Source organism: Panthera leo, chromosome D2 (assembly GCF_018350215.1).
Source record: "Panthera leo isolate Ple1 chromosome D2, P.leo_Ple1_pat1.1, whole genome shotgun sequence".
NCBI lineage: Eukaryota > Metazoa > Chordata > Mammalia > Carnivora > Felidae > Panthera > Panthera leo.
The window spans coordinates 44,966,552-44,994,550 of NC_056689.1; the positions used below are offsets into that span (position 1 = coordinate 44,966,552).

At 51.9% G+C, this 27,999-nt stretch overlaps 1 protein-coding gene across 1 annotated transcript; it reads right to left on the reverse strand.

Annotated features, from left to right (window-relative positions):
- Positions 1 to 5,573: 5,573 nt before the first annotated feature.
- LOC122202548 (annexin A8) lies at positions 5,574 to 22,919 on the reverse strand. Its single transcript, XM_042908974.1, has 12 exons — positions 22,786 to 22,919; positions 17,878 to 17,968; positions 16,775 to 16,869; positions 15,291 to 15,404; positions 14,443 to 14,533; positions 13,609 to 13,688; positions 13,050 to 13,109; positions 12,429 to 12,522; positions 12,079 to 12,174; positions 10,323 to 10,381; positions 9,062 to 9,184; positions 5,574 to 6,454 (listed from the first exon to the last, which is right to left on the reverse strand). Exons 1-12 carry the CDS (start codon positions 22,804 to 22,806, stop codon positions 6,395 to 6,397), a joined length of 984 nt encoding a protein of 327 aa, XP_042764908.1. The 5' UTR covers positions 22,807 to 22,919; the 3' UTR covers positions 5,574 to 6,394.
- Positions 22,920 to 27,999: the final 5,080 nt, after the last annotated feature.

Sequence of the window (27,999 nt, forward strand, 5' to 3'; positions counted from 1 at the left end):
TCCTAGTATATACCCAATAATTTGAAAATGTATGTACATGCAAAATCTTTCATCGTATATTCGTAGCAGTTTTATTTATAACAGCCTCGAAGTAGAAACAATCCTAATGTCCATCAGCAGATAAATGGGCAGACAAATGTGGTATTCCCTTCCAGGAGTGGGGAAGGATTGATGAGGAAAACATGGCTGACTCACTAAGCTCCACTAAAAGGAAGGATCTGAGCTGGCAATTCACAGAAAAACCAATACAAAGGGCTTTTAAATATATAAAAAGCACCATATGTTTAAAACCGTTTGTCATCATAGGAAGATTATGCTTTACCCATCAGATTGACAGTGATCAGATTGTGAAAATTTACTGTGTTAGTGAGAGGATTAGGAAACTGGTTCTTTTCTTTTCTTTTTTAGATGATGCAAATGTCATTTTGGGGGCAATTTGGCAAAATTCCTCTCAATTACAACTCCACATGACCTTTGATCCATGCACTATATTTTAGGAGTCTATTGCCTGACTGCAGGGTAACAAGCCTTACAAGAATATTCATTGGAGTATTATTTCCAATAGCAAAAGCCCCCAAACACCCTAAATAAATGTCCATTGAGCAAAGAATTGCATTTACTGGGTTATTCGGCAATCACATTTCTGGGCATTTCTCAGAGACATTAATGTAAGTCCACCCAAAAATCTGCACACAAGTATTCATAGCAGCTTCATCTATAATATTTGTATCGATGGCTACTTTACATACAATGAAATGTACCATTCTTAAGGTTTACAATTCTATATGTTTTGGCAAATTCATACTTGCCTGTAGCCCACCCTTTATGGTATTTAAAACATTTCCAATACCCCCTAAAGTTCTTTTGTGCCCTTTCTATTTCATCTCTGTCCCCTCAACCCACCCTCAAATCTCAGGGCAAGTACTAGCCTGATTTCTTTCACTATAGATCAGTTTTCATATAAATGGAATCATACACTATATGTTCCTTTATGTTGGCTGTATTTGTTCAGGAACATGTATCTGAGATTCTTCTGTGCTGTAATGTGCGTTGATAGCTCACTTCCTTTTCTGAGCCACCCAGGCACCCAGTAAGGCATATGTTTACACTTACGAGAAACGACCACATTTTTTTTTCTAACGCATTGCATCATTTACTTTCTCACCAGCCAAATAGATGGGCCTATTTGAAATTTTTAATGAGCATGCAGTTTTCATGTGCGTGTTGGCCCTTTGCATATATTCCTCTGTGGAAGTGTTTGCTCAAGTCTTTTGTCCATTTTTGAATTGGGCTTTTTATTACTGAGTTGTGAAAAATTTTTTTCCTCCAGCTTTATTGAGATGTAATTGGCATATAACACGGTGTAAGTTTAAGGTGAACAATGCGTTGATTTGATACCCTGATATATTGCAAAATGATTGCCACCATAGGACTAGCTAACACCTGCATCTCGCCACGTAGTTACCGTTTCTTTCTTGTGGTGAGAACATTTAACATCCACTATCTTAGCAACTTTCAGGTATATAACAAAGTAGGAATTCTTAAACATTCTGGCATGAAGTCCCTTAGTTGGTATGTTTTGTGAATACTTCCTCCAGTCTTTGACTTGTCTATTTATTTTCTTATCGGCAAAGTTTAAAATTTTTGATAAGGTCTGATTTATCAGTGTTTTTGCATTGTAGTTTCTGCTTTCTGTGTCTTGTCTAAGAAATATTTTCTTTCCCTAAGGTGGTTAAGATATTCTGTTTTATCCTTTAAACTTTTAAGTTTATGTCTTTGCTTTATTTCCGATGTTTGAAAAACCAGATGTTTACGTTACATTTAATATTTAAAAAATAACTAATTAAAGGGAAACATGTAAGAGAGTCAGTGGGAGCTGCACTTGGGTTTTGAAGCCCAAGATGTAACTTGGTTGTGTCCAGCCAGGTGGCCTTGGGCAGATCACTCCCCAGGGAACAAAATGGGCCAAAGAGTATAACAATGGCCCACTGAGGGTCCGTATAGGTAAGTGGTTTTGAAACCTAATTGGAGAAGGCTGCGGCTCAGCGGTGAGGACACACAGCCCACTAGAGCTGGCATCCAAGAAAACACAGAACGTCCCCCACATAGTGATGAAGAAGAGGGCCAGGTTTTCCCCTCCACAGTCCCTCAGCCTTCTCTGCTGGGCAGTGGGGGTCAGCTCCTGGCTGACAGTTAGCCTTTCAGCCACAAGAGGGCACTGTGCGAGCAGGTTTCTAGGCCAGCTGGGCGCTGCCTTGCAGCACGGATTCAGTGCTGGGTCCAGATAGCAAAGGTGGTGGTGTATTGGCTTTCCAGCGGCAGCGGGAGGCTTTATAAGTCATGTGTGGTCACACGGAGAGGTGGAGAGGAGGGCAGAGCAGTGCCTTCACCGGTGATGTAGAAGGCCCAGCCAGTGTGTTCCCTCCGAGCTGGAGGCCTCAAGATGGTGCCATATCACAGCCCAAGGGCCAGGAAGGGGCTGGTGGAGGAACGAAGGTAGAGGCCACTGGGCCATCATCAGACAGAGCCCACTTTGGCCCAATACCATGAGGAAACTTGGACACCAACATGGGCCATGAAAGTCCCTGGACCCTCACTCTGATGCCGAGAGCCACCAAGCTATTTCAGCTGTTAATGTGCTGAAAGGGGAGCTGTGGAAGGTCAGCACTGCTCCTCACCACAGGGTCAAAGATGCAGTGGCCTGGGGCTACATCAACACCATGTAAAAGATTTTCCCACACCGGGACAGAAGGTGGCCAAGGCCAGTCTCCTCCTAAGGAAGTAGCTTCAGGACCACAGGGTACTAGGCTGGGAGGTTGGAGGGAATCACTGTTTGTAGTTGCAGCGGCCACAGCACTGGGCCCGTTCCAGACTCATGCAGGTGAACTCGTCATCTGTGGGGTTGCCAGAAATCGTACCCAAATCCATCCCAGATGCTCCCTTTCCCGATCCCTTAAAAGCTCCCATTGTCCTTTGAGCTTCTCAGTCTGATAGCTTGAGTCCTCCCTGACTTGACTCCTGAAAACACCTTTATCTTTTGACTCTCCCACCTTGGGAGGCCTGAACACACCGTTCCTATAATCTGATGGAGCCCAGATCTGCCCTGCTGTGTTTGCATTCCTCCCTCTGCCTGGAATATCCTCCTCTATCTTGTCTACCTGATAAGCCTGAGTCATCCTTCAAGACTCTGCTCAAGGGGCACCTGGGTGTCTCAGTCAGTTGAGTGTCCTACTTCAGCCCAGGTCATGATCTCACGGTTCATGGGTTCGAGCCCCACATTGGGCTCTCTCCTGCCAGTACAGAGCCCGTTTCAGATCCTCTGTCCCCCTCTCTCTGCCCTTCCCTTGCATTCACTGTCTCAAAATAAATACACATTTAAGGGAAAAAAAAAAAGATTCTTCTCAGGCATCACCTTTCTTACAAAGCCTTACCTGGTCAGCTCCAACCTGGCTGCAAGTAGAAAGCTTGGCCACGGAACAAAAGTACAGGGTGCTGAGCACAAATCTGTTCCCCCCTCTACTCCTTGCCGAGACAATCCTGATTTTGCCCAAGTATTCAGTCCTCAGCAAGGTGACACTTCCCCTGGTCAAGGATAAACATGGAAGAGGCCAAGCCCAATATGGTTCTGGCCATGTCTGCATGGCCCACTGGACTGGTGGTTGGTGGGTGGGGAGGGCTGAGCTCTTCCAAAGGGACTCAGACAGGGACGGATCCTGCTGGGCTTGTTCGTCATTGCATGGTCAAAATCTGAAGCCGGGCCTGGTGCTAAGCAGGTGCCACAGGAGTTGAGAGAAGCTGTCTTCTCCATCAGATCTTTTAGGACTATTTTCATTAGGGCTGGTGAGTAGGTTTCCCTCCTCCCAGAGTCTAAGAGGCCCAGGGTGTCTTCTTAGACTCAGAGGTGATGAAGGATTAATTCAGGTCCCGTGGCTAATTGGGTCTTCTGTCCCCAAAGCCTGTACTCTTGTTTGTTTTTGTTCATTCAAAAACATTCATCAAATGCCTGCTATATGATAGGCATGGAATGTTCAGGAATGGATAAAACCAAGTTCCTGCCCTGCTGGGGCTCCTAGCCTTTTTGAGGGACACACATAAACAGGTAATTATCCTCTGATGCCATAAGGGCATGGATTCTTCAGAATAGAGAGACTTATTAGTTGCTCATTAGAGCATCCACTCTGGACAGTTTAAGCAGAAAAGGAATTTATGAAAAGCCACAGGACAGCTCACAGAATCCTGTGCCAAATGAAAATGATGTCTCAAATCATGCCATGAGACAAACCCGAACTCAGTTTACTAGATCAGGTCCTCCTTCCCTACCAGCTGGTATTACAGAGGAAGAGACCAGGTCTAGCTTCTGAGGATAAGGAAGCTTGGATCTGAGGATTGAGAGGGAGTTTATTAACATATGATTTCCTGTAGAGAAGTACAGATAACAGTTTTCATTATAGAGTTATGGCAAGGCTACAATCAGGGAGCACCTTGCTTCTCCTTTTCCTCCTTTGCTGAACTCAAACCGATCAGACCCCAAAATATTATTTTTTACATTATTTTTTAATTTCAGTTTTTACATTTACATCCAAATTAGTTAGCATATAGTGCAACAATGATTTCAGGAGTAGATTCCTTAATGCCTCTTGCCCATTTAGCCCATCCCCTCCCCCTCAACCCATCCAGCAACCCTGTGTTTGTTCTCTATATTTGAGTCTCTTATGTTTTGTCCCCCTCCCTGTTTTTATATTATTTTTGCTTCTCTTTCCTTATGTTCATCTGTTCTGTGTCTTAAAGTCCTCGTATGAGTGAAGTCATATGGTATTTGTCTTTCTCTGACTGACAGATTTTGCTTAGCATAATACTCTCTAGTTCCATCCACGTAGCTGCAAATGGCAAGACTTCATTCTTTTTGATTGCCGAGTAATACTCCATTATAGATATATCCCACATCTTCTTTATCCATTCATCCATTGATGGACATTTGGGCTCTTTCCATCCTTTGGCTATTGTTGATAGTGCTGCTATAAACATTGGGGTGCATGTGTCTGTTTGAAACAGCACACCTGTATCCCTTGGATAAATGCCTAGTAGTGCAATTGCTGGGTCGTAGGGTGGTTCTATTTTTAATTTTTTGAGGAACCTCTATACTGTTTTTCCGAAGTGGCTTTGCCAGCTTGCATTCCCACCAGCAATGCAAAGAGATCCTCTTTCTCTGCATCCTCGCCAACATCTGTTGTTGCCTGAGTTGTTAATATTAGCCATTCTGACACCAAATTATTTTTAAGAATACAGATGCATTAAAAAGAAAAAGGACAAAAGAAAAAAATCCCAGAGCAACTGTAAAAGTACCTTAGGACTATGTCTGTTTTATCTGAAGTGCCCAAAAAGTTATTCTAGCAAAAATGATTTGGAGGTGCAGAGGACACTTTCAGTGCCCTGGCCATGTCCCCTTTCCCACCTGTGTGCTCAGGTTTGTTTCAGCGCCTCCCCACCCCCATGACAAGCTCTTAAAGATCACATTTCTTTTATGAACGCGGACAAATTAAGTTGGGCCTGGTCTGGCCACTGATAAAAATCCAAAGGCACTTAGATTTGAACGTACAAGTCTTTATTATTCTGAAAAGCACAACCCAGGCATCTCAGCTTTAGCTGCCATTGCCATTTGGTTGGAATGAGAGATGCTCCCTGCTCATGTCAGGGGAGGAAAGAACAGCTTCTTTGATCAAGGATTGGATAAGCCCGGGCCCCTCAGAACACAGCGTCCCTGGGGTGGGACATCGATTTGCAGCTTTCTCTATTAGTTAGACAGCAAGGGAATTTTTATTCTACCTACAGACTCAAGTTGTGAAGAGTTTTTAGAGGAGGCTCATGAATGAATGTGAGGGACCTCCCAGTGGGCCCGAATGTGTGTGTGTCTCTCTCAGCGGCTCACATGCATGGGCTCTGAAACACATGGGTTCCTCTGGCCTCCCTGGTGGCCTTTCAGAGAGGCGTATCAGCTGAGATGCTTATGCAAATTCCATATTCTCTGGTCTTCGCAGATCTTGATTTAGTACACGGGGTGGGGCTGTGTACCTGCGTGACCTGGGCACAGGTGACTCTGGCACAACTTGGGAAGCTCCTTGTGTGGAGGAAGAAACAACCCCTTCACACCAAGGTGTCTGTCAGGCCAGATTATACTCAGGTTGGCAATGTGCTCACATCCAGAACTGACTGGGGGAGGGGGCAGTGGAGGGAGGAGCCCCAGGCAGAGAAGCTGGCTGGAAAGCACTAGAAGCTGGGAGACAGAAAACTGAAAGGCAAGTTGTGCCCCCCCACCCCCACCCCCCCAATCCATGGCCAAGGTTGAGCAGGCAAGACCCTGTGGCTCCGGCTTCGGCCTTTGCCCCACTCTGAGCCTTCAGGAATCACTGCCCACCAGGTTCAGCAGGGCGTTCTTGTAGTCACCACTGGTGTCTCCCTGAGGACAGGAGGGACAAGAGAGTCACAGGGGTATCTGTCAGCTGCGGTTATTACTACAAGTCATGGTCTTCGGGAAGAGACCTGACACATCCCCTGTGGGTTCCCATGACACAGGCCCACGCTATGCCACCCACATTTTCTTGTTTTCCATTTCAGGCTATTTCTTTGTATCTCCTTTGATTCTCTTATGAGTACAGGGGAGCTTAATGTAGAAAATGAATCACAGACACAGTTCTGCTCTGGAGCAAGGAAGGCATTTGGATGGTCCCCTACCCCCCTTAGCTGTCCCAGGACTCTTCCCCATGTCAGGACCTGGGCAGGCCCCACCACTCATTTATTTGACATGACCCATCATTTATTCAACACCTCCTATTGCAGATCAGGGAACCGAGGTTGGAAGTAGGGCCCCCAGGGCCATATACCCATACCCACATACCTAGAGGCAGTGGGGGAGGTGGTGAGAGCCCCGGCTTTGGGTCCACGCAGAACCCAGACCAAAACTCTGTCACTCACTGACCCTGTGGCTGAGGCAAGTCCTGTCTCCACCCTGAGACTCCCGCTCATCTGTCAGCTGACATTGATGCTGATAATACAAGCATTGCTAAGATGTGCTGAGGAGTGACTAGCAGGGGAAACGTGGGCTTGCCTGCATAGCAGGTGGCTCACATAGGGGTGCAGCAGCTGTCTCCCAATAGGATAGACCCCACAAGGCCAATGGCTGAACCCCATATGTGTGGTCTACCAGTCCCCTTTAGCTATGAGGCGGGTCCTGATAGGTCTGGCTGGTCCAGGATCTGCACACAGAGCCAGGGAGAACAGGGGAGGGCATATCATCAACTCCCTTTTTATGCAGTTGAGGAAAAGGGGAGGGTGAGGATATAAGTGATAGGGGTGGGCCAGTTTCCCTTTCCTATGCGCTACAGCAGTTTATGCCTCATGAGAATCACCGAGTCCTTATCGGTTTAGTCAGCTTTGCTTGTGCAATCATTTGGGCGTGAAATTTTCTTGTAGATTTTTAACCACATTTAAAATTTCTTCCTTCCTTCCTTTCTCCCTCCCTCTTGTCCTCCCTCCCTCCCTCCCTCCCTCCGTTCCTTCCTTCCTCCCCCTCCCTCCCTCCCTCCCTCCTGTCCTCCCTCCCTCCCTCCTTCCTACCTTCCTTCCTTCCTTCCTTCCTTCCTTCCTCTTTTACTATTCACAAAACAATTTTTGTAATATAGCATTTTTGTTTCTGTGTTATTTTGCTTTTTTTCAGAAAACTATTCATGGTGTCTATCTTTTTAAATGTGTGGGTATAAAGTTATCCATGGTTTTTTTTTTTAATTTTTCTATTAATTTCTATACAGAAGTTTTTAATGCTGGTATCACCATTGGGCATCATTTTTGCTTTGATGACAACTACAGAAAGTGGTCTATATTAAAAAGAAAATATTTGGCAATTCCAAGCAAATTTTCGTAAGTGACAACAGTAGGCAAAACCTAACGAGGGCGGGCTTTCTTGTATGTCTAGACGGGGGACTAGATCATCGATGATATTTTTCAGGCGCTAATTAGCCTGCTAAGTCTCCATCATGAAGTCTACACACTGGATGCATCAGTGTTTCTGTTCCTCTGAAGTCTGCCTGTGGCTCAATCTAACTGTGATGGTGAGAAGGTAGAGACATTTCCCTGATGCCATAGAAACCATGTATCGTTGAAAATTTTCCTAACACTCTCCTGGGACTGGAGGCTGGGAAAGCCATTGCTGCAGGTGACACATCAGGAGCCAGGGCTGGGTTTTGGGCAGCACTCCTGTCTTTTGACAACACTGGCTGGAAAGCCAAAAACAAAACAAAGAATAATCCCGCGGTCCTTCACCCCCACCTACCCGCTGGCCCATCCTGAGACATTTTAAAGTAGAAATGTCTTTTTACCATACTGTGAGCTATGTGTTTCTTGGAAAGAGTGGCTGACAACAGATATTTGTAGAATAACTAGAGACTTGACTTGACCCAATGGAGACTTAGGGGTATACTTCTCGAGGTTTGACTTCTGTTCATGAAACTGTCAAGACGTCATTTGCATTAATAACTAGAAGAGCTATTACAAAATTATAGCGGTGTGATTATCACTGCATTTTCTCGGGTCCAGAAGGTTTACTGACCAGCATCTGGTTTGGTAGTGTGCTGGAGCCCATCTGACTTATCTCCTTAAAATCATGCTGCTAGGATTAGATGTGAAGTCTAGATTTGAAAGCTACTGCCTCAATTCCTACCAAACTATATACTGTCATTGACATTCGGACATGGCTTCCTCCCTCTGAAATGATTCAGTGTGTCATTTTCAAAAGGACGACCATAGCTCGAACGCAAAGCCAACTCCGGGTGTGATGTACACGGGCCTCCATGATCTGGTCAGTGTGCACCTGCCCAAGTCCCCTCCCAGCCCTAGCCACACTCACCCCCTTGCCAATCCCTGTACACACTGCATGGCAATGAATGCTCGAGTGTGACACCCACTGGGAAGGGATGGACACATGTGACTTAGGACTTTGGTCACAGCATCCAGGCCTCCCAGTAATGCCTCCGTTTCAAACTAGTGGTAGAATCAGGAACTCATGGCTTACCATGATCATGCTGCTGAGGGTCTTGCCGTACATCTTCGTGAACTGACACTTGATAAGATTTAAGTCAATTTCGCTTCTTGAAACGATGTTTCTTATCAGGGTTCCATCACGCGTCCCTGCTCCCTGGACAAGACACAGCAATCAACGATCACTGCTGGCCCTTCTGGTCCATCTCTGTGATGAGGGACGCATCTGTGCTTTGGGTGCAGGGGGCCTTACGGGGGGACGGAGATGCAGGAATGAGCCTCTGCTTCATCGGGTGAAGCACTGAGAGGGGTACTTTCGTAGCTCAGGATCTCCATTCCCTCAATCTCTTCTCCCTCACTGGCCCACGTATCAGCCCCTATTGGGAGCCAAATGTCCCAAAGTGCACTGTGTGTTGGCTTTGCCACATCAGATTCTAGGCACAGAATACTCACCACTAAAGGAATACGACGTCTTCCTAGGGTAGCGACATCATGAAGCTCGGCTCAACTGGCCAAGTCACAAGCAGGACCTTCCTGCTTACTTTCATCTTTGACTAGTCTCATGTCAGATGGCCAAGGGAACCCCATGCCCTCTCTCACTTCCTGGCCATAGAACTTAGGACTCTAGTTGCAGGTGGTACCAACAAGCACAGATCAGAGAAGGTGGCCACTGACTTCAGTCTCAGGGAATCACTTTGAATGTCTATCTTCCAGTTTGGTTCCAGGTGCCGGAAACTTCACCCGATACAAGTGGCTTGGATGTCTGTTTGAATGGCTAGTGCAGCCTCTTGGACAACAGACAAACCCAGATTGGCATATCTGGGATGCACACGAAAGTTGAGTGCTGCGTGTGACAATCTCCCTCTGAACTTCCATTCAAAGGGCGCCTTGACTTCCTGCTCTCTCCAGGAGGTCACATGGTGGGATAAAACGGACAGGTGGACTGGCTTGGGTTCAAATCAAGGCTCTGCCACTTACCAGCTGTGTGACCTTGACCACAAGCCCTACTTTCACCATCTCTAGGATGGCAGCTATGACACAGGTCTCACAGGATTGTGATAGAAGGTCAGTGCAATGAACACCTGCAAAAACACCTGCTCAGATTCACCCTCACGAGGTGTGGATTCCCTTCTCTGGACTCAGCTTGCCCTTTGAGAGCTACAGCATTCTGATCACAAGAGGTTGGAATAAGAGAAGACACAGGGTTGAAGACGGTAGTGGCTCTGAACACCTTGGCTTTGTAGTTGGTGCCGAGTAGGGCTGACAATAAAGGGCACAAAAGGCAGAATAGTTACCTTCAAGGCGTAGTAAAGTCGCTCTGCAAAGTAGCTGTGGAGGTTCTGGGTGCATTTCACTGACAAACAAGAAAGCTCTGTTACCACTAGAGGTTGTAGGTGGCATTGTGTACATGTTTATTTATTTACGTCCTGCCTTGGGTCTTAAGGGCCAGCATTATGCAATTCTTGGCCTATTTATTTATGCTTTGCCTCGTTCAAAAACAAGAGGCTTTGCGTTGGGTGGGGTGGGACAGGGAAGGAAGCCTGGGGCACTGGGCACAGGTCTGAAGGCACAGAGCAAGCAGGCAAAGCATGAGGTGTAAAGGCACTGGGGTCCATAGGGCTGGCCCGTGGGAGCTTGGCTCTGTCCAGGGCAGCCCCTAGGCTCTTACACTCCAGAGCCAGCTTTGCCAAGAATCCGGCCACTCAGCTCCACAGAAGAGCCATGGTTATAGTGACCACCGGCCTCAGAATGTCCACTTTACCTGTCGCTTATCAGTAAGGTCCCTGCATTTGAATTTCCATGTGACAGATGGGGCCCAGCCCCAGAGCACTAAGGGCATCAGAGGGTGGGCCCCACACTCGCTTTCATAGATGCTGCTGCAGAGACTCGGCATCTGGGTCAGGGAGGTTGGCACTCTAGCCCAGGGCAGCAGAAAGAGTGTGGGCTTTGCTTGAAGTAAGCCGGTGTTCAACAGCCTGCTGATGGCCTGGCATGACTTCATTGTCTGACCTGCCTGCCTTACCCAGTCCTCATCTGCGAGGGGGATGATGGGAGTCTTCAAGGAGAATAGGAAGTGGCCAGCACAGGAGGGAACTGCACACCCTGCTTTTCCCTGTCTGAAGATTTACCAGGAGGTCGTTCAAACTCCATGCAGGGGCTGACTGACTGAGATTGGAGCGGGGGGTATGCTGAGATGCTCCAACATAGACGGGTTTTTATCACAGCAGTCAAAGCCTGCTGGGGAGTGTCAGATGCCCCGGGCCACCCTGCAAGACCCAGGCACACCGTGGAGCTCCCCTGACTGCTCAGCACCGGATGGGGACAGCCTGGTGTGGAGGTGAGTGTCCTAGCCCCGGGGCCCTGACCTTGGCTCCATCATGGCAGGGAGGAGAGGAAAAGTCCCTCTGCCCCTGGGCCTCAGCTCTTTGCTGTGCCACGGTTCCCCTCCCTGTGATCTCAGTTCTGGCCCCCAAGATGTGGTCAAGCTTTAGGGAAGGTTCTCAGTGCTCCCCAGCATCAGCCCATCAATCACTCAGTTTGGACTCCAACTATGCGTCATCATTTCTTCGATGAGCAACCAGGGAAGAGACCAGGCTGCTGGCTCAGGTCTAGACAGGTGGCTTTCTTCAGGGCTTCACAGCCAGAACCAGAATATTCCCTGTGTGGCTGTTGGAGGGGAGCACAGGCCCTGGGTCTGACATAATCCTGCAAACGCACACACACATTCACACACTCACTTATTCTCACATGCCTCCTGCTCACACTAGCACTCACACTCACACTCGCACTCACATAGCACAGGGATTACGTGGGCAGTACTGAGAATAGTCCTTGGTGGGACACGCCACACGGAAGACACGGGGGGTAGAATAATTCCAGTGTCCTGGGCTGAAGGGTACATGTGTGTGGCCTGGCGGTGGCCAGCGGTGGTCCCTTGAAGGTGGACATAGGGACCCAGTTGCTTGCTATTGCCACCCCGGGCACAGCCCCACTGCCGAGCCCCGTGACTGTGGACGCACGCGTGTCTGAGCACCGAGCCCCATCTCTTACCCACTGTGAGCATGGCCTCCTCCAGGGAGCCGTGGGTCTCACTCTTGATGCTGTCCTCAATGCTCTTGCTGGCGATTTTCTCATATTCCTCAAACACTGTAGAGAAACACCCTTTCTTAAGGGATATGCGGTCTCAGTGCGACACCCCTGGCGTCTCAGATCAGAGACTGCATACCCATGTGCCATCCCTGACCTCCACCTGTTTACCGGGGAAAGGGTCCCTTTCCCTGGCTCTCACCCCAGCTGCATGACTAGACAAGGATGCACACTGGATAGTCAGCGTGAAGGGAGAGGCCCTGTGGCCAGGCCGCCCTGCGCCGCCTTACATTGCCTCCTTCCTTCCCCGGTACCTCTCATCAGGTGCGTGGCACTGCGTGTGCACAGGATGGTGATGAATTTCATCTCGTCAGTCCCGTGAATCTTCTCGCCCGCGGCGTACAGATCCTAGCATTGGGACAGCCGCAACAAGCCAGTGAAGGGGAGCAAGGAGGTGAGGTCTCCCCCCGACCCACCCACCAGGTCGGTTAAAATCCCTTCTGGATACCGGGCCAGAAGCCACCCTGCCAGCTCCCCTGCCTCCCCCTGGGGCTTTGCTCTGCCTCTGGGCATCTCCAAGCACTCTGCCAGCAGGCAGAACTATGGCGATCTGAATGTGCCCAGTGGGTCCTCAGAGGCCTAGAGTCCCCAGGTTGGGCTGTTCCAGGACAGAGCTCCAGTGGAACCCTCCCAAGTCACTCCCCTTCTTGCTTTCTGAGTGTCTCCGACAACCTCACTTTCCTCCCGGGACACCAAGGAGATAAAGGTCTGCAGAGAGCGGGGCGGGGTCCCCGCCTAGCTTAGTGCCAAAGAGAACCCGGATGGGCAGAGGGGCTGAGTGAGGCTTCCAGGCATCAGCCCCAGGAGTCTAGATGGCAGAGGGTGGGGCAGGAGGCCTGCAGGGCAGAAGCAGCTGAGGGTGTATGTAGCCTCACCTGTGCATCTTGGACGGCCAGTCCTGGGTCCACAAAGCCGCTCACGTCATCCCTGCTGCCCTAGGAACAGAAAAGGTGACGATGTAAGGCAGGCTAGCCCAGCAGAGCAGCTGAGGCAGAGGGGAGAGCTGGGCAGGAGGGAAGGCAGGGCTCTACAGCTTTCTGGCCATGGGCACTTCAGCAGGCCAGTTACCCTGTCCGGGGCCAGGTTTTCTCATCTGTAAAATAAGAGTAGTAAGGGCTGCCTCTGAGGGAGCTGGGGGAATCAGTGAGCTAAGGTAAGCAGAGTGCCTGGCAAGGGCTGCGTGTGTGAAGCACCCGCTAGGGGACAGGGCACTTTCCTCCCAGTTCTATGGCGCCCCCATGTGGCTGTCAGGGAGGTGCAGGTGTGTGAATCCTGCAACCACGCAGGGAGGTACCCAATGAGCCCAGGCCGCTGGGGCTGTACCTTGGCCCTCCCTCCACCCCACCCCAGCAGCTCTGCCCAAGAACTGCTCTCCGGGGCCCAGCTGATGGGGTCCTCCAGGCAAGGGGCTCCCAGCAGCCTGGGCTGTGATACCTGCAGGAGGCACACGAGGATCCTCTCCAGGTAGCCGCTGGTGTCTGCCTGGATGTCTTCCTCCAGGCTGGCCCCATAGTCTGCAGGGTAGACAGGACCGTGAGGCACAGGCCCGCTTTCCTCCTCCCAGCCCCATTCCCTGCGCTTCCCCCAGTTAAAGCCTTCTGGTAAGAACGAGTCACGTGGAGTGGACATACTCCCCAGGTGCCTGAATGGCAGAGGCCCCACCTCCTGGTGGTCACTCAGAATGAGGAAGCAACACAGACTGCCAGCCCAGCTCCGATCGCAAAGGTGGGTCAGGCCAGAGAGCCCCTCCAGGGGCTGCCTCCTGAGCTCTGCTTCATGTGCAGTTTGGCAAAGCCAGAGCCTTCAGGCACATTGCCCACCGGGCAGACCACGGGGAGGACATGCTGGCCTCCGTTTGCCTTGCATCCTGAAGACTCCATGATAGCTGGCCTGTGGTCTACACCCCCCATTGCAATGGGGCCCCCGCACGGTCCCCAGGGTCAGCCTGTGTCCAGCCAGGAAGGAGCCAGCCCCATCCAGCGCAGACACAGCTCGGGGCCCACCGCACTGCCATGCCCTCAAGGGGCAGAGAGTTTAGGGTGCGTGCCCCTCTCCCCCAGCAGCCCGTGGGCTTCAGGAGGCTTAGAGACCATCAGGCACAGGACTGGGCATACAGTAGGTGCTTAGCACCCATGTGTGGAAAGGCCCAGAAAGGGTCTCTTCCAGTGTGGCTCAGTGCACTGCTTGTCCCTCATCCCCTGCCAGGCTGCCAAAGCCTGTGGCCATTTCCAAGTGAGCCTCGATCTCAGGCCTCGCACCTTCCCTCACCTTCCTCGTAAGCCTTCATTATCTCCTGCAGCTGGTTCTTGGTCCGAGAAGCCAGGATTTCGATGATGACGCCCTCTTTGGTTCCCAAGCCCTGTGGATAAAAACCTCTGTCTGCTGGAGAGCTCTGCCCGTGCCCTCCTGCTCTGTCCACACCCTCCTAACTAGAGGCAGAACCCGTCACTGCTCTGCCCCCTCCGATGGGGGCCTTCACTGGGGGGTGTTTCTGGAGGAAGTCGCACGTGTTTGTCTCCAGTGGTGGATCCTGTGGGCAGGTGAGGCGATGGGAAAGTTCTGTTTTGGCTCCGCCCTCCATGCTGGTTGGTCTCCAGCCAGGTCTCTCCACCTCTCTGAGCCTAAGGCTTCTCTCCTCGGGATCAAAAGTTGCCCGCCCCAAAGGAGGATTAGAGATAACAGATGTCAAATGCTGGGGCCGCACACCCAGTGAGTGTCCTTTCTATGGAGATGATTCTTCTAGCCGGACCCTGATTCCCTCCTTGATCATCTGCCAGGGCGGAAGGAGCAGTGGGAGTAATAGGAAATCCGAGAGACCAGGCAGAGACCGCAGACGTAGCTCTCTAATTCTTGCACACCTGGTCTGGCGCTGTCCTGAGAAGTGCTGAGTTTGGCTTCCTTGTGGTGGGGGGACGGCAGAGGCCAGCCAGTCTGGGTGTGGGGGCAGTCAGGGCAGCAGGCTGCAGGCTCAGCCGGCCCGGTCATTTCAAAAGGTGGCTCAAGGGGAGCTCGGAGCTCCCAGTGCCAGGCTCTCTTGGGAAAGGTGTCCCAGGCAGTGCCCCCACCCAGTCCTCCTAGGTGTTTCTGCCCCTCCCCCACCCCACCTGCTTAGTTACCTTCATGGCATCGTGCAGCTCCTTGGCTTCGTATCTGTATGGTGGGTACATGAGGGCCACGATGAGCCTCTCAAACTTGCCACTCAGCTCCGACTTCAAGGTCTCGGTGAGATCCTAATGCAAGAGAAGGAAGGACAATGTTCTGGGTGTCCTGCCCACCTGAGTGTGGACAGCAGGGTGTGCCAGCCAGTCCTGGGGGCTCTGGCTGGACTCCCCTGTGGGCTCTGCCACGTGCTGGTGCTGGCTGGGGTTTCTTGGGCCAACCGCTTTGCCTCTCTGAGCATCATCATCCTTACCTGTGAAATGGAGACAGAGATGCTCCTGCTTTATACCATTGCTTAGGGGACTGGCCGAGAGATGTGTGTGGCTCGACTCAGCTCTCAGTGCGGTGCTGGGCCGAAATACACATTTATCATTGCTCATCATCAAATCCCATCATAGCCCATGGGCACTGAATAGATGCATGATTGAATTAAGGAATCTATCTCATGTGTGTCTCCTTCTAGGGACACTGGTCTCCAGAAGAAGCCACAAGACCACACCCAGCTGATCTGCACGACACAGCAAAGGACCAAGGACCTTGTCAGACCTGGATTTAAATCCCAACCTTGTTGCCTGTAGGCTCTGGGATCTTGGGTAACTTATTCCACCTCTTAAAACATCAGTTTCCCCTAATGCTGAATGCAGAGAATAATGCCAGTTGTGAAGATTAAGAGAAAGAAATTTAAAAAAAAAGTTAAAAAGGACACTGGTGCCCCCTGGAATATTTAGACTTCATCATTCACTTTCCTGCGTCAAATCTTCCAACTCATGGCATGCGTTGGTGGAGGTTTCCTCCAGCCATGGCTATGTGTGCCTTTGTTCCTGTGTTTGGCTAGTGCCCCAGTGCCTGGCTCTGACCCGAGCTGGTGGAAGGAAAGGGGAGAGAAGAAGGGTCCAGCCTGTGTGCTCCCTGGAGCTCCCTTGAGGCAGAGAGAGGAGGCACAGGGCACAAGAAGCTCCAAAATGAAGGGAGAGTCCTGTGCCATAGAACGGAGCGGAGCTTGGCCTGCACCTCTGTGCGTGGGCAAGAGAAGGGCGTTCCAGGCTGTGGGAACAGGGTGAGCAAGGTACAGAGGCCGGGAAACAGCTCAAGGACAGGGCTGTGGAGCCAATGTCAAGGAGCTCGGTGAGAGAGACGGGGGTGGAGAGGAGGAGGCGGGCAGGCTGGACTGTAGAATGTCTGACACCAAGCCAGGGGTGTGAGGAGCCATAGGTAGCTTTTCCCAATAAAACGCAGGATGGCTAGTGAAATTCTAACTTCAGATAAGCAATTAATAATATTTTTGGTGTAAGCGTGCCCTATCCGCCCCATGGTTCTAGAAGCTGGCCTCAGACAAGGGCCTCACCCAGAAGAGAGCTGCCCCCCCCGCAGGCTGTCTCCGGCCACAGCAGTGCCCGCCCACCCCCACCCCGAGGAAACCGGACTCCCGTCCCACCCTTACCTTGCCAAACTGCGCCTTGAAGGACTTGGCGATCTGTTGCCGCTGTGCGTTGCTTCTCTTCGTGAGCACATCAATGATGGCCTGCTCGTTGGTCCCTGCAGGGGGGCACAGTGTGAGCACCCCCACTGCTCCCAGGGAGGCTGGGGGCTGAGCAGGAAGGAGGGAAGCTGCCTGGTGGCCAAGAAGTGGGCACACACCTCCTAGATAGCTCCAAAACCTGACGATTTCATGGTGTCGATAAGACACCAAGGCCGGAAATCCTTCTGTCCTTTCCCCACCTCCTACCCACACAGTGTTGGGGTGCTGCCTGGGGCCAGTCTCAGGGTGATAGAATCTGAGGACCCTCTGGTCATCTGGTCTGCTCTGGACGTCGCCTGGGGCCTTTGGAGCTTGGACAGTGAGACCTCCCATCCTGTCTTCTCTTGTGCTAATGGCAGTGGGGGGAAATAGGACCGAGGGCCCAGCAAACTGGATCTTAGTCCCATCCCAGCAGCCGGTGGGCAAGCAGCCTCATCTCCCTGGGCATCCCTTTCCTCCTTTGGGAAGTGGAGATGATGGCAGAGATCTCACAGGAAGTAGAGGTCATGAGCATGCTGTCAAGGTTCACCTAGAAACGGCGCTTCCAGGCCCTGGCTGGATTCAGGAATGCGCACACTGGAGACAAGGAAGGAGGCCCCCTGTGCCCAGCCCAAGCAGAGGGGGGAAGCTGAGTGTCCCAGTTCAACCCTACAGAACCTTCAGCTTCATCCCTTCCAAAACTTACAGTGACAGGTGGGTCCAGATTTCCTGAGGCCATTCTGTGAGAAGCCTCAGACCGAGCCGGGTAAAGTTGCCCACCCAGGGACGCATAGGCACGCACAGCAGATGGCCTCCTCTTCCCGCCCAGGGAGGCGCAACCACCTTTCCCCTTCTCCTGCCTTGGGGGGTGGGGGTGCACGTAGACCAGGGCTGGGGGAGGGGGCCTGTGTGCTTCTCTGGGTGCCGGGAGTCAGTCCCAGACTCCCAGGCTGTCCCCTGACATCCCCTTTGCAGAGCCGTGAGTGCAGCGGTCTTGAGCAGAGCGGGCAGGCGCTCCCGAGGGAAGGCGGAGGACATCCACTCACCAATCCCCTTCATGGCTTTGTAGAGGGTCTCCGCGTCGGGGTCTGGGTTAAAGTGGGGACTGCCCTTGACGGTAACACCCTCCTGTTCAATCTGTAAAAGAACCCAGGCCTGTTCAAAGTGGGAAGGCAGGGAAGGCAGAGCAGACTGCCAGCCCACCTCGCAGGCTGCCCCTGCAGGGCGAGCACACAGTTCAGCCTCTGTGGGCCACTGGTGGAGGATCTCAGCTTTCGGTGCCAGCGCCAGCCCTGGGGAGTTGGGGGACGCAGACTCGTGAAGGTGGCTGGCACTGTGGCCACTTTCAGAGCCGCCGCCCAGCCTCTGGTGTCGGGAGGAGGGAAGAACCAGAAGGAGGCCCTAGGATGGGGGGCTGGCCTGAGAAAGGAGCAGCAGGGGCTTGGGGGGACCTCCTTCAGAGTCCAGCAATGGTTCTATCGGGATGACAAAGGCAATTAACCACGACGTGCTCCTGCCCACCTGGCTGCCTTCGGAAGAGGCTTACAGTTTCCCTGCCTCAATGTTCTCACCAGACCTGTTTTTGGATCTTCTGTGAGAAGAATCCTGAGGCTGGGGAGGAGGTTTACCTGAGGTGATGGGAGCTTGGGAGGAGAAGGGGGGGCCCTGCAGGGTGTGTGTACAAAGGAACACGAATGGCAGTATATCCTATGAAGTGTAGCTTGGGGTTAGACCTCCTGGGGGGTCTCTGACTCAGGCCAGCCGCCCAGGAGTCAGCTGTGTGGGGAAGCTACTATTAAGTGAGGGTTCCCTGAGAGACCACAGCCTGCCTGGCCTGGTTGTGAGGGGTCAGTGGTTCTCCTCTGGGCTCTGTGGGACTGCCAGATCACCTCCACAGAACCGCTCTTTGGTTAATAGGCTGGCACCACCCAGAACCACAGCTAGTGGGAGGGAGCCACATAACCTCTCCTGCCCCTGCCCCTGCCCTGGGGTGTGGGCTCCGATCAGGCCAGGCCTCTCCCAGCTAGTGCCATCTGAGGGCAGGGAGCAGGCCCCACCCACCACACCCCCCAGCTCCCTCCAGCATGGTTGACAGGCAGTGGGAAAGGACAACGCACCCCAAACCACAAGGACAATGAGCAAGCAAGGACAGGCTTCATGGAGTTGAACGCGCTACCTGGAGAGTGGGCAGACAAGGCTGGGAAGAGAGGCATGGTCTGAGCTCAAGCTGCCTCCTTTCTGAGAAGTGGGTACTTAGAAGAAGGTAGAGAGTCAGGGCACCCAGCTGAGCATCCTGACAGCTTAGGGCCTTTGCAAGTCCCCAGGCTCATGGAGGACAGAAGGTTAGGTTTAGAAAGAGCTGCATGGTGCTCTGAAAATTGTGATATAAACAAGATAACCAAAGTACTTGGGCCCTTGACCTGGGCCAAATCTTTAATTCAGGGCTTGCCCGAAGGCTCTTTAGATTTGTGCCCTGTAGAATTTCACAGATGCAAATGAATGATCTTTTTTAAGTATGTGTTTGTGGGAAAGGGATAGTAGAGGAGTGAAGGGAGATTGGACATTGGAATCTGAAGAAGACTCAAGAGATCCTTCAACGGAAAGGAGTTTAGTCCCATTGTGTTTGGTCTCTCGTGCACTTATACACCTACTTCTTCTATCTGCCCCTCATCCACTCATCTACTTTCCCACCTACCCACCCACCAGCCCACTCATTCATTCATCTATTCATCCATTCTCCACCCATTCAACAGCCACATCCACTCATCCATCCACCCATCCATCCACCCATTTAATCACCACATCCATCCTTCCTTCCTCCCTCCCTCCCTCCTTTCCTCTCCTTTCCTTTCCTTTCCTTTCCTTTCCTTTCCTTTCCTTTCCTTTCCTTTCCTTTCCTTTCCTTTCCTTCCTTCCTTGTCCTGATTAGATACAGGGCAGATTGCCATCTGTGGGGTATATATGAGGATATTCCTTTTGAGTAAGCGGTAAAAAGGCTTTCTATACCCTTTGGTTGAATTTCCAATGTCTGGTAACAAATTTTCCTATCTCATTTCTTAGCACCATGCACAAGAAACATTTCCTTGCTCAAAGTCCATCCAGAAGAGCCTGTGTAGTCCCAGAGGTTGCCCAATTGTGTGCATGAATACATTGTATCCCTTGTTTGTGGAGTCTGAGCTGCTGTTACTACCTGTAGCCATTTGATCATCTCCTTTGGGCCAGGCCCTCTGTGCAAGATGCTGTAGGTGTTGTAAGTGCAATGCTGCACAACTCCTTGACTTCTCCAATAGTTGCACTAGGTAGGTATGAATGCCCCATTTTACAGGACAGGGAGTTGGGCTCAGAGAACTTGGCAAGGTGACACAGCTAGTAAGTGGTGGTGTCGGCACTGGTCCCAGAATCTGACTCAGAAGTTGAGCTCTGTGTACTTCCCTCTTTCGATGATGACTATTGATGACTCCACCTTTTCGAGACAGTGAACTTCCCTAGAACCCTTCACTGAAGGAAGCCTTGCCCACAGGGTGTCTGGGGGCTCGAGCTCTGGGTGCCACCCGTGAGGGGCTTTCTCCCTGCCCCCAAACTGGCAGTAAACGTGCAGTGACCGAGTCACTGGGGAGCAGCCCACTCAGCAAGTCTGAGTTCAGCTCGGGCGGTGGTGTTAGTCAGCCACTCCCGGGGGGCGGGGGTGGTGATTTTGCTGCATTAAGAAGCCTCAGCCTCTCTGCCCACTCCGAGGTTTTAGGGGATAAAAAGTACAATTATCTGGAATCAGACCCCCGAATATTAGCAGGGAGGATAGAACTCCAGATCTTCCTATCTGAAACACTGCCCTGTTGGAGGAAGAGTCTGTCTGGGCCCCCTGCCTGGAGTGAGCTTGTCCAGACAGGAACATTTTCACCGAAAGGATGACAGCCCTGCCTGAGACTCTATCTGTAAGAGCTCTGTTCAGGGAAGCCGCCACACCTTTACCCTCCCTCGTCATGAGGCTGCCCTGGGAGACAGGACTTCATCTCAGTGAGACAGGCACAGACAGGCGCCCTCTAGCTGATCTTTCACAAGCCACCCTCCACCCCCACCCCCACCCCAGTCCTGGGCCTGGTCCTCGCTGGCAGCTCAAGCTGTCCCAGGTGGGGTCTACCCGCGATCTTGCTGACCCAAACCAGTTCCCCCCACTGGTTTTGGGGCAGCCAAGGTCCACCGTTTGGGCTCTGGAAATGGGTTTCTCAGAGTCTAACCCAGACTCTAGCACTTACTAGCATGGCCACCTTGGGTACCCGCTGAGCCTCCCGTGCCTCAGTTTCTTCATCTGTGGATAAGGACACTGGCGTCTACATTGTAGAGGTGGGACGAGGCTCAAGGGAGATATTGAATGTGAGATGCTTAGAGGGATCTCTGGCACACGACAGGTGCTCAGCGAAGGTCATCATTATCCTGCCAGGTTGGCAGGTCCCTGCAAGGAGGCTTCACCCTGGGGTTCCTTCCACACTGAGAGCAAGGCCCAGAGCCAGGCAGGCTAGGCCAGCAGCTGACAGTGGGAAAGTGCCCAACACCGGGCTCTCCCTGCCACGTCTGCGTCAGGCCAGGCCAGGCCAGGACAAAACTGGAGGCCACTGTAGCCCCTTGACCTGTCCTGGCTGCTTCGCCGGGACCCAGACAACTGCCCCACCATTGCCACTAGCTTCCTCTCTGTCCAGGCCTGGTTTGTCTGAACCCAACAACTCCTGGGTTGAGACATTTGTGGCAAAGAGATTTCCTGAAGCAGGATAAGCCTGGGTCACCCACTGCCCCTCACAGACAGCTTGGGGACGGGGTGGAGAGAGACCTGAATTCTAGCTAGATCCCTGCCTGCTAGCTGTGGGACTGAGCAAGTCACCCAGTGTCTCTGAGACTCAGTTTTCTCATCTGTAAAATGGAAAGAGCAGCCCTGATGTCCTGGGGTGCCTGGGGATGAAATGCAGGAGTCGTGCCTGGGCACAATGTCACCTGCAGGTGTCATCTGCTTGTCCTCTTTGTCCCTGTCTTGTGTTTTCAACTCCTTTGCATGAGATGGCCTCAGACTCAAAGCCAGGTGAAACACTCCCAAGAATCTGTTAATTCAGCTGGGACGCAGGAGACTTGGGGACAGGCTGTGCTGTCTTCCCCACCTCAGTCCTCCATGACTCTATAAAGCATGGATTTTAGCCACTTAAGGCCCCTGTGGGCCAGGTCCTCCTGCCCTCTCTTCTCTTTCTTCAATCTTGATGAATAAACACCACTGATCGCCGGAGGACTGCCTGCCCTCCCATGCCCTAAGGTGTAGGCATTGATGGGTCCGCCAACATCAGCCAATTTGATCGTGTTGCTCATCATCTCAAGGGTCTTCAGTGGCTCCCCATTACTCTTAAGGTAAAGCCCAAGCCCCTTGGCCTGCCATGCGAGGCCTTTTAGGACCTGCCCTGCCTGCTTCTTTAGGTCTCTCTGCCCCCATTCCTCTCTCCTCTCACCCAGGACCCTCTCTGGAGACACTTCTCTCCAAAGCCAAGCTGCCCACCCTTCTGGGCTTTTGCGTGTGTGTTCCCTCTGCAAGGAACCATCTGCTTGATTCTCCTCAAACACACGGATGTGCACACATACCACACGCATGCACATATGACTCACACATGATAACCCGTAGCTTCGAGCAGCCTGACCCCTCCCTGCCGGGGCTTGTCCTCTGGGCTTCCCCAGCCTCTCAGTTCCCCTCAGTGCATTTCAGGGTTTCTTTATCTGTCTGCCCCCCGCCCCCCACTACACACACACAACTTCTCTCCTAACTGTGAGCGCCTCCAGGGCTGGGACAGTCTCTTCTCTCTTGCCTCCTCAATGGGCAGTCTGGTGCATGGCCGGCAGGCAGCGTGATTGTTGACTGAGCTGTCTTCTGTCTACTGACACCCTGCAGGCACCCAACCTTCCACCTCTGCTTGCTCTGCACTTACCCAGGCTTTCCACCAGGCCATCTTGTTCACCTCTCGATCGTCCTTCCCCAGGGAGACGAAGTAGGACCGGTCCACCTTCCCTCTGCTCCGAGAGGCACAGGACTGGCCCTCCAGAGGAGGGGCCGGGTTGCTTGGGGTTGGGTGTGGTGGTGCAAGCAGGCCCCAGGCCCCACCCTGAGCCGCCCCCGCCCCCCTCCCTTTCCCTCTGGGCTCTGCCTGGCTCTGGGTCCCTCCTGTGCCTCCCAGGCCGCACCCAGGCACCGCCCCGGCCTGCCGGTGGAATTTTGCCACTCGCTGCCAGACGTCTGGGCTGTGGCTGTTATGCAGACTGGAAAGTCTGAGTCCCGACCTTTGAAGTCCCCACTTAGTAAACATCTTTACTAGATCCGATCTATATAAAAAAAAGAAGGAAAGCACCTCTCCCTTTCTTTTATGGCGCAGTTTCTATGCCATTAACAGGGCAGTGGGGAGCCCGGCAAAGGACATGGGCACTGGCGGCCTCCATTTGTTGGGGTGTCTCTAAGTCTGGACACCTCTTTAATCACTGCGTGCATTCTGTCCCCCTTATTCTTTGCCTCAACCCCAAAAGCAGGTGTGGGCGCCATGTGCTACAGTGAGAAAGAGGTTCCAGTGTTCAGATCCTTTGCACAAATCCTGCTTCTTGAGCTGTCATCCACCAGGTCTCTCTGACTTGTTCTGCGCCTGCTCTGTGCTGGGCCTCATAGGATGCCAGCGGAGGGAGGGAGCCAGCTCCCTAGGGAAGAGGTTCATTTTTTCCTCTCTGGAGCTTGGCTTCCCTGGGTCCCCTGACTAGAATGTTCCGCAGCACACTCTTTCTACCCAACTCTTAACCCGCCCTTCAGGGTAAACACAGTGGCTCAGGGTTACGGTGAGGCCCCTCCATCCTGGGGAGGCTCTCCCAGGGCTTCCAGAACCCCTGAGCGAAAAATAGCCCCACAGTGGTGTGATTGTTTCATGTTTAGTGAAACCTCTCAGGGTAACAGATAAAAGTGATCCCTTGATGCAAAAATCCTCTGGTTTCCTGACCCTGAGTCCAATACTCTTTGCTCCACACGTACGATGTCCCAGGCTGTTCTTTCTGGAAGTGTGGGCTGGGGTGGGTGGGGACAGAGCTGGATGCATAGGCTGAGGGAGGCAGCCACCACCCAGAGCTGCCTGAAGACTGGGCATCACTATTGCATAGCGCTGTGCGGTGCCATCAGAAAGTCACATGGACTTTGGAGGCCAACACTCCCAGGCTCCTTGGGAGCCCTTTGGGTCAGAAGCGAGGTGCCCTCAATGGTGGGGCTTCTCAGGACTTCAGCTGCCCATGCCCATGTGCATGTGGGGGCGTGCCCATGCTGTGGCATGAGTATGAGTGTCTAGTGAGTGCGTCCCCTCCAGGAGGCTGCGGTTGAAGTCTAGTTATGAGGATGACCTTAGACAGGCCTAGTGTGATGGGCCCTGGCAGAGCCCAGAGAGTAATGCTGGACCCTGAGACCAGGACAGGCCACAGAGTTTGGTACAGACACGATCTGGCCCTCTGAGGGGCCATCCTTCTTAGTCTCTTTATTACTACCCTAACTGACCCCTGGGTCTCCTTCCTGGGCCCTCTGTTCTTCCCCCTCCTCATCAGAGGTTCTGAACCTTGGCCGTCCTTTGGGATTGCTTGGTCACCTCCTACTCCAGGGACAAAAGCCCTGAGCCTTCCCCGTCTCCCATCCCCCCTCCTGCAGGGTCCCTTGACTCAGTAGCCCCATCCCTGGATCATCCATTGGGCCCCACATTCCTGTGGGCCTCTGACATCATGTGTTGTCACCATGTCCATTCTGGAGTCTCTCACTTGCCCCCTTGTGCCCACGTTCTGCCCTTGTGCCTATTTCTTCCTCCTGATGGCCTTTCCTCACTTTTGGGTGGATGTGGGCAGCTTGCTGGCCTTGGCTATAGTCCTCCACCCCATCTGGAGTGACACTTTGTCCCTGGATTACTGGGTCACTGAGTCAGGCAGGCAGAAGTTGCCTGAGGCCACGTTGAGTGCCTGAGCACAGTGCCTGCGCCCTGCTGAGTGAACTCTGGCCCAGGTGTCAGACAGAACAGATAGCTGGCCACCTCTGGGGTGCCTGTCTGAACACTTTGTGTAGGCTCCTCATGGGGGAAATCACTGCAGTCTGTCCTTCCCACAGCTCAGGCAGATAGTGTGAGGGCCACACCCAACAACAAGGCTGGCAGAACCTGGCCCAGGGCCTGGGGGTGCTCAGTACCTACCCAGGCTAAGCTAGACTTCTCATGAGCAGTGTTAGGAGCTTCCTGTGGGGTGCCAAGATCTCCAGCCACACGTGTCACTCATGGCACAAAGAATGATGGATGCTGCTGTGTTCCTGACACCCAGCTGTGCGGGGGAGTGGGAGGGTGCTGGAGAGCAGTGGGTGCCATGGAGCAATGCGGTTGGTATGAAGGCAACACGAGCAGAGAGTGGCCTTACCAGGAAGGCCGTGTGGGCCAAGGAAGGCGTTTTTAAGGCAGGAGGGCATTGAGCGTGTTTAAGTGCTCTTGGAATGTCGAGAAGGAGAAGTGAAGACATAGGAGAGAGAAAACAGAACAGTGACACCAGTTCCCTAAGAAGTGGGAGCCAGGGCACAGCCAGAGACTTTGACATTAGTTAGGAAGGAAAACCCCAACCCCAACCCCAACCCTCTTTGTCGTGATCTGTAAAGGAGATGGGCAGAGAATGAGGGCATGTCAGTAAGGAGAAGGCATTCCTTCCAAGTGTTCTCAGGTTGTTTTAGTCTGTTTAGCAGGAGGTGATAGAAAATGCTGAGTGTGGGGTGAAGTAGTGAGGTCGGAGGTTGGCCGAGGTTTGAAATTGTCATTGTGGTAAAAAATGAACCTACGGCGGATATCCAACTTGAATATTGGTCATAGACTTCGAATCACCCTGACGTGCCAAGCCTGAGTGAAGACCTCCCTGGTCCATATGAACATGGGACTTGTTTTAACCAACTGTGTACAGACCCAGGAACCCGTTCTGTCCCATCCAGAGAGCTAGTTCTGCCTCCTTGATCAGCCCCACGAGCCCTTCTAGAGCCTTCTGGAGAGTCTGCTGCCTCTCCCTCTCAGCAGACCTCTCAGTGGGTTTCTCTGTGGTGTTTGCTCTCTGGCCTGGTGAGTCAGCAAACGTGGATTTGTTCCTTTGTGTGTTTGAGTTCCAGGGCCTTTGTTTTATCCTTTGATCACTGGGGATGAAAGAATGAGCTGCTATGGCTGTAGTGTCTCATTCTCTCCTCATTTATTAATTTCCCTTTTCTGGTTTCCATCTCAGGGAAAAAACAGGGACAGCATCTGCAGATCCATCTCTCAAATTCTTCCATTTTTTTTTCTCTTCAATTATGTCTAGTCGTAGTAAATTTCTAAGTTAATGCCATTTTAAAACTTTGATCTTTGATAAGCTCTGGCATTTTCATAATTAGTTGTTCTTGTCTTACAGCCTTTCTTTCTTTCTTTCTTTCTTTCTTTCTTTCTTTCTTTCTTTCTTTTGTTTAAACCTTTCACACAATCCTATTTTAATGTCCCATTTAGACTTCTCTATTATCTCTACTTTCTGGGCCCTGAGTCTTACCGTTTCTTTTATCTGCTGGCTCTCTTTGGTTAGACACCTAGAATTTTTTCCCCTTGAGCTCCTTTTCAGCAGCAAATGTTCTCCAAGAGACCCCTATGCCCTGGATGGGGAAGGCATCTCCAGAGGGAGAGGGTCATGGTTGGTTTTGCTGAAACCTGGTAGATTCTGTTAGGTCCAGAAGGACTTTAACGCTAGGTTTCAGCTCATATTTTCCACACCCTCTCATACCACACTGGGGACTTAGGGCCCTAATTTCCCCTCATCTGGGCACTGGCTTGGGCTGGGGTTGAGGATTCTGGTTCTGTTTTATGGGGACCATTACCCTCTGCAGCTCTGACCTAAAAGGGAGTAGATCCAATCTCTATGTGCCTGAGGGCTGAGGCTTCACCTCTCAATGCATCTGGCCAGAGGGCCTTTGCTCTGACCAGATGTAAATATCGTGCTCAAGTCTTCAAGGCCTAATAGCCACACACCATTGTGAATTGACTTAACTTCAAGTTTCTTCCTCCTCCTCCTCCTCCTCTTCTTCTTCTTAAATTTCTGGCAATTAGAAAATGGCCTCTCTTGAGGCGCCTGGGTGGCTCAGTTGATTAAGCGTCCCTCTTCGGCTCGGGTCACGATCTCGCGGTCCGTGAGTTCGAGCCCCGCGTCGGGCGCTGTGCTGACAGCTCAGAGCCTGGATCCTGTTTCAGATTCTGTGTCTCCCTCTCTCTCTGACCCTCCCCCATTCATGCTCTGTCTTTCTCTGTGTCAAAAATAAATAAATGTTAAAAAAAATTAAAAAAAAAAAAAAAAAAAAAAAAAAGAAAATGACCTCTCTTATGTTTAGCCAGAACTTGTGTTGAAAGTTGTGTTCAGGGGCGCCTGGGTGGCGCAGTCGGTTAGGCGTCCGACTTCAGCCAGGTCACGATCTCGCGGTCCGTGAGTTCGAGCCCCGCGTCAGGCTCTGGGCTGATGGCTCAGAGCCTGGAGCCTGTTTCCGATTCTGTGTCTCCCTCTCTCTCTGCCCCTCCCCCGTTCATGCTCTGTCTCTCTCTGTCCCAAAAATAAATAAAAAACGTTGAAAAAAAAATTTAAAAAAAAAAAAAGAAAGTTGTGTTCAGCACTGAGGCCTCAGTGGCATAGGTTTCCCCCAGTAGTATTCAGTAGCCCAGGGCAGGCACAGAAAAGGCAAAGAACTGGTTTCATCCATGTGAATCAGAAGTTTTACGCGGAGCGTGTGACACAAAAAAATGGGACCAGAGAAGTGCATCATATTGGAGTGAGGTTGGTCTAGATGCTGGGCCCTGGGGCCTGTGCTGTAAAGAGAAGGGGAATGACTATGGATGGGCCGTCCTGATAGGGTTAAAAAGCAATGGGGTGGGAGGAACGAGTCAGTAAATTGGGAGCATACATGGTGTTGGTGAGAGGGAGAGGTCTGAATTGTGCAGTTAAGGGATTACGGGGCTCAGGGTGCATTCAGGGGTAGGGAGATGGAAGTTCAGTGCAGGAAGGTGGCCAAGAGGTCAAGGATTAAGAGGTCACGGCATTGGATGGGACATGCCACGAATGTTGAGGTTCCCTGGGATAACAGCATGCGTCGGACTGCATGGCTGTGT

Coding starts and splice junctions, on each gene's coding strand:
- LOC122202548 (XM_042908974.1), bottom strand. CDS start 22,806: ATGGCCTGGTGGAAAGCCTGG. Junction 13,689..14,442: donor AATGAAGGCTTACGAGGAAG/GTGAGGGAAGGT, acceptor TCTACCCTGCAG/ACTATGGGGCCAGCCTGGAG. Junction 12,523..13,049: donor TGGCCGTCCAAGATGCACAG/GTGAGGCTACAT, acceptor TCCCAATGCTAG/GATCTGTACGCCGCGGGCGA.